Here is a 6,289-nt window from a genome sequence, read left to right as displayed (position 1 = left end):
TTGAGGGGAGGGGAGGGGAGGGGGTGTGAGGGGAGGGGAGGGGGTGTGAGGGGAGGGGAGGGGAGGGGTTGTGAGGGGAGGGGGAGGGGTGTGAGGGGAGGGGAGGGGGTGTGAGGGGAGGGAGGGGGTGTGAGGGGAGGGGAGGGGGTGTGAGGGGAGGGGAGGGGGTGTGAGGGGAGGGGAGGGGGTGTGAGGGGAGGGGAGGGGGTGTGAGGGGAGGGGAGGGGGTGTGAGGGGAGGGGAGGGGGTGTGAGGGGAGGGGTGAGGAGGGTGTGAGGGGAGGGGAGGGTGTGAGGGGAGGGGAGGGTGTGAGGGGAGGGGAGGGGAGGGGAGGAGGGTGTGAGGGGAGGGGAGGGGGGAGGAGGGTGTGAGGGGAGGGGAGGGAGGGGGTGAGGAGGGTGTGAGGGAGGGAGGGGTGAGGAGGGTGTGAGGGGAGGGGAGGGGTGAGGAGGGTGTGAGGGGAGGGAGGGGGTGAGGAGGGTGTGAGGGGAGGGGAGGGGGTGAGGAGGGTGTGAGGGGAGGGGAGGGGGTGAGGAGGGTGTGAGGGGAGGGGAGGGGGTGAGGAGGGTGTGAGGGGAGGGGAGGGGGTGAGGAGGGTGTGAGGGGAGGGGAGGGGGTGAGGAGGGTGTGAGGGGAGGGGAGGGGGTGAGGAGGGTGTGAGGGGAGGGGAGGGGTGAGGAGGGTGTGAGGGGAGGGGAGGGGGTGAGGAGGGTGTGAGGGAGGGGAGGGGGTGAGGAGGGTGTGAGGGGAGGGGAGGGTGTGAGGGGAGGGGAGGGGAGGGGGTGAGGAGGGTGTGAGGGGAGGGGGTGAGGAGGGGGTGAGGGGAGGGGGTGAGGAGGGTGTGAGGGGAGGGGAGGGGGTGAGGAGGGTGTGAGGGGAGGGGAGGGGGTGAGGAGGGTGTGAGGGGAGGGGAGGGGATGAGGAGGGGAGGGGAGGGGAGGGGGTGAGGAGGGTGTGAGGGGAGGGGAGGGGGTGAGGAGGGTGTGAGGGGAGGGGGTGAGGAGGGTGTGAGGGGAGGGGGTGAGGAGGGGGTGTGAGGGGAGGGGAGGGGGTGAGGAGGGTGTGAGGGGAGGGGAGGGGGTGAGGAGGGTGGGAGGGGAGGGGGGTGAGGAGGGTGGGAGGGGAGGGGGTGAGGAGGGTGGGAGGGGAGGGGGTGAGGAGGGTGGGAGGGGAGGGGGTGAGGAGGGTGTGAGGGGAGGGGAGGGGGTGAGGAGGGTGTGAGGGGAGAGGAGGGTGTGAGGGGAGGGGAGGGGGTGAGGGGAGGGTGTGAGGGGAGGGGGAGGGGGAGGGGGAGGGGGAGGGGAGGGGGAGGGGGAGGGGAGGGGGAGGGGGAGGGGGAGGGGGAGGGGAGGGGGAGGGGGAGGGGGAGGGGGAGGGGAGGGGGAGGGGAGGGTGTGAGGGGAGGGGGGTGAGGAGGGTGTGAGGGGAGGGGAGGGGGTGTGAGGGGAGGGGAGGGGAGGGGGTGTGAGGGGAGGGGAGGGGGTGTGAGGGGAGGGGAGGGGAGGGGGTGTGAGGGGAGGGGAGGGGGTGAGGGGAGGGGAGGGGGTGAGGGGAGGGGAGGGGGTGAGGGGAGAGGGGGTGAGGAGAGAGGGGGTGAGGAGAGAAGGGGTGTGAGGGGAGGGGGTGTGAGGGGAGGGGGGGTGAGGAGAGAAGGGGTGTGAGGGGAGGGGGTGTGAGGGGAGGGGGTGTGAGGGGAGGGGGTGTGAGGGGAGGGGGTGTGAGGGGAGGGGGTGAGGAGAGAAGGGGTGTGAGGGGAGGGGGTGTGAGGGGAGGGGAGGGGGTGTGAGGGGAGGGGAGGGGGTGTGAGGGGAGGGGAGGGGGTGTGAGGGGAGGGGTCAGTTGAAGCTGCTGGGACAGCATCTCCTCAGTCTGGTGCGAGAACTTGCTGCGCCTCCTCCTCCTCCTCCTCCGACGTCAGGCTGATGAGCCACCAGATCGCAGGGAGCCCCCGAGGAGGCGGCGGCTCTTCTCTCATTCTCCCTCGGACCCCAAGGAGGCAGTGAATCAAACCCCCTCTCCCCCCTACACCCCAGTGATCAGTCTGTATCTGAAGCCCCCCCTCCCCCGGGGAGGAGGAGGAGGGAGGATGGGGGACATGTGCCCCCGAGTGCCATGAGGCTGAGGTCGGCATACGGCAATGGGACTCCCTCCTGCAGCTCGGCCGCTCTGAAGTCCGAAGGCAGTGTGGGGTGGGAGAGAGCCCAGCCCAGCCCAGGGCCGCTCTTAAACCCCCTCCTCCTCCTCCCTCCCTCCCTCCCCCTGATCATGGAGTACATGTTCCGCAAGAGGAAGCTCCTCAAGACCCTGCTGAGCCTGTCGCTGGTCTTCGCCACGGTGGCCGTGATCCAGAAGCTGAAGCTGGGCGACGGGGTGGGCGCGGGGGTCCGGGAGGGCCGGGACCAGCCGCTTGGACCCGGGCGGCTGGTTGGAAGCCGAGAGCGTCTTCTCCTACCGGAGTGGCGGCGGGAACAGCGAGAACACCAGCGGCCCGGGAGCGGAGGACGCGGGCCCGCGAGCGGAAGCCGGGGCCCAGGCCAACGTGACCGCCTCGCCGGGCTGGGGGGTGAAGGTGACGGACTGCAGCCCGAATTGGGCGGTGAGGGGCCTGGACTGGTTCCCGGGGCTGGACGCCAGGTTCCAGCAGTACGTGCTGTACCGGCACTGCCGCTACTTCCCCATGCTGCTCAACCACCCCGAGAAATGCGGCGGGGGCATCGACCTGCTGATCGTCGTCAAGTCGGTCATCGAGCAGCACGACCGGCGGGACGCGGTGCGGAAGACCTGGGGCAGGGAGCAGAGCGCCGGAGGCCGGACCATCAAGACCCTGTTCCTGTTGGGGACCCCGGCCTCCGGCAAGGACCGCAAGAACCTCCAGAAGCTGGTCGAGTACGAGGACCGGCTGTTCGGGGACATCCTCCAGTGGGACTTCATGGACACTTTCTTCAACCTCACCCTCAAAGAGGTGAACTTCCTCAAGTGGTTCGACGTCTACTGCAGGGAGACTCGGTTCGTCTTCAAGGGGGACGACGACGTTTTCGTCAACACCGAAAACGTCCTGGAGTTCCTGTCCTCCCAGGACGAGGGGCAGAGGCGGGACAGTCTGTTCGTCGGGGACATCATCTCCAGAGCTTTGCCCATTCGGAACCACCAGAGCAAATACTACATCCCCAAGCAGTTGCACGACAAGTCCTACCCGCCCTACGCCGGCGGCGGCGGTTTTTTGATGGCCTCTTCCTTGGCCCGGCGGCTGGTTTCGATTTCCGAGAGCATCCAGCTTTATCCCATCGACGACGTCTACCTGGGGATGTGCCTGCAGAAGGTCGGGGTCGAACCACAGTTGCATTATGGCTTCAGGACGTTTGGGATAGTCAAACGCAGGGTGAGCCCCATGAACACTGACCCTTGCTTTTACAAGAACCTGCTGGTCATTCACAAACTCAGCCCCGAAGGTTTGCTGCAGATGTGGGACACGGTCCACAATACAACTCTAATTTGTGCCAAGAAATTTTTTATAGATTTAAGTCAGTGAATCTTTCATGGAGTGACTTAATTTAAATCCTCATGTACAATAAAAATGTAGGTACTTCTGATGGCGCGAATTGGGTGAATCGATGAACCGGTGAAATCAGCTTGTTGTAATGGTGAGAGCTGTCCTTTTCAGAATGCCTCAAATATTAAGCTTCAGCTGGATAAGCTGAGCTAAGGTACTTTATAGAGTAGACTAAAACTGCTGTACTTTTAACACACAAACGACAGTGTTTAATCTCTATATAAAGTTGCACTCTCCTCGGTGTAGTTTTTTTGTGATTGGGTGCTTCAACTAAGGAGTAATTGTCTCTCTAATTCCGTTTTGCACGGTTTCGAGTACAAGAAAAGTATTTTTCACTACTTTCACTAAATGGATCCACAAGTGACCGTGGGATTCAAATACCATTTCAAACAGTTGGCATCGTAATTTTATTTCTCCCCTCCCTCCGTCCTCTCCTGAAGGCAGTTTTTGCTGGGATATGGATGAGATTAACCCTCTGGTATCTTGCCCAAGTAGCTTGTTATTCACGTCACGGTGAGCTATTCAACAGGGTGGGGCAGCGGCATGCATCGTAACAGCTGAGCCCAGCCCTGCCGACCTGCAGTGTCCCGCAGAGTCTTATAATGATCAGGTGGGGAAGCCTACCGTGTATTTTTGTTCAACCCTGACCCAGGGGCCATGTGTAAACTGTAGTGTGTCCCATTTTGCACTGCAGGTGGAATCAACTAAAGTGACAGACCAGAGATAGAAGATGTCATCTTCCTGGTCCGTATGGCCCACTCAGTGATCAGAGGACCCAGTAATTCTTTCAAAAATAAATCAATGGACACTAAATAATGTGGCTAAAATGCATTATAGCAGAAAGGGATATGGCAATTTTTAATTAATGCTTTGAAAAGGGACCTTTTTTAAATGGTATTTAAAACAAAATCATACCTGCAATCTTAGTTTTCTTCCTTTCCTCCCAAAAAATTCAGCATACTGACATGAGGAAAGGAAAGGCAGAAAAGTGGCACAAACTTGAATGAGCCAACTCTATGTGAACTGCTATTGAGTGACTGCAACAAATCTGGAAAGCTAACTGTTATTAGTCAAGTGCTGGTACAAACTTTCCCTCCTTCCCTTCACCCACCCGCCCCCCCTCCCAACAACCCAAATAAAAATGATCCATGGCTTTTGGACTGATCTCAGAGGCCCTGAAATTCCTGAGGCCCTGCCCCTCTGCAGGAAGTGTGGCGGGACGGGACCCCTGGCAGCCAGTCTGTTGCTGGCCTGACTGCATCCCTGTTTCTGGCTTGGAGCCATTTACATGGGATGACGGGTGCCGATGCCATCTCTGATGTTCTGGGGGCATCTAACCCTGGCAGGGGGAGCCAGGAATTCCACAGCAGGAGGACCGTGCTGCTTCATTTCAAAGCTGGCTGTTCCAGCCGAAGGAGCTTGGTGCTTGCCCCCAACAGCAATTAAGAAACTGGCGATTGGTGCTGTTCTGGGCCCCATTTCCACTAGGCATATTTGGCATTGGGAGCACTGGTGGTGGCACTGCCAGGATTTTCTGATGGATGTTGCCATAACAGGTGGAACTGGCTAGATGGCTTCTGTAAGAAGTGACGCCCTCTTAACTTCTGGCGGAATGGCGAAGACCTGGGTTCTGCCCCGATTGTGCTGCTGATGCACAACCCCAACTGGCCCAGGAACTTCAGGCCTACAAATTTTCGACCATATGTTTATTGTGTGATGAAATAACAGGAAAAACTAAAGTGAGAAATTTCCGTAATCATTTAAGGCAACCCTAATTTCTGAACCATTTGCCACCAAATCAAACTACTATTTTGATGTTTGAACTTTGGAAACCAGCCTTTATCTTTTAATTCTAAGAAGTAGTCATTGGCAATGCACAAAATATCCTTCCAGATATTAATATATTAAATTAAAAGTTAAGATGTGAAGTACCCAAGGGGTTAACATTGTATAAAATGCCCCTCTCGTCTGATTAGTCAGGGCCACCAATTTCTGCCTAACTTGCTTCAGATGCTGCTCAGTGGTCCCGATGAAGGGGCCATGGAATTGCTGAGGTGCACAGTGTTTAATGTTCTTGCTGCCTCCCTCCCTCTTGTCACCATCTCCACAAGTAAAACTGTGCCTTTATGAAGCACTCCATGTTGAGGCAAGTGAGCTGGAGTGTCAGCTGATGGGATTTAACTCCATGACCTCCAGCCCAAGGTTGAAGCATTGCCTGAACGACTGGGCCTTTCAAAATGGTGACTAACTTGGGGGAGGGGGTGGGAAAGAATAGACACGTTCCCTACCTATACATGTATAATTTAAAGAATAGGAGGTCTTAATATTTAAAACCAATTGTGTCTTATGAAATGCAGATTGCTGTTGACAAAATAAAACTTTGAAAATAACTTGCAACATGGAATTTTTGTTTTGGTAGTGTTAACTTTGATATTAGAAATGGTTTGACAATTTTGCCAAAATGATCAAAATTGAATATGTACATTGAAATACAACTAATAAAGAGTCTAAAAGTAATTTTCTTTACATTGCAAGCTGTATTTCTGTGTGTGTGTTGCAGGTTAATGATTTTTAAGACTTTTTAATATATTGATCTTGTGAAATATTAAATTCCAGGAAGCAACAATTGGTATCATGTGTTGTGTAAATATGACTTAATAACAATAGATGTTTAAACTTGACATTATGGGCTATTTATTCATGCAGATCAATGAAACAATTAATTCTCTGGACTGAACT

General features: G+C 56.8%; 1 protein-coding gene across 1 annotated transcript; it reads left to right on the top strand.

Moving 5' to 3' along the window:
- Positions 1–1,882: 1,882 nt before the first annotated feature.
- b3gnt7l (UDP-GlcNAc:betaGal beta-1,3-N-acetylglucosaminyltransferase 7, like) lies at positions 1,883–5,940 on the top strand. Its single transcript, XM_067970662.1, is given in 2 exon segments — positions 1,883–2,415; positions 2,417–5,940. Coding segments are annotated over 2 exon segments (1,416 nt in total). The 5' UTR covers positions 1,883–2,112; the 3' UTR covers positions 3,530–5,940.
- The last annotated feature ends 349 nt before the right edge of the window (positions 5,941–6,289 follow it).

Source organism: Heptranchias perlo, chromosome 32 (genome assembly GCF_035084215.1).
Source record: "Heptranchias perlo isolate sHepPer1 chromosome 32, sHepPer1.hap1, whole genome shotgun sequence".
Lineage (NCBI taxonomy): Eukaryota > Metazoa > Chordata > Chondrichthyes > Hexanchiformes > Hexanchidae > Heptranchias > Heptranchias perlo.
This window is presented reverse-complemented; position numbering and strand designations above follow the sequence as displayed.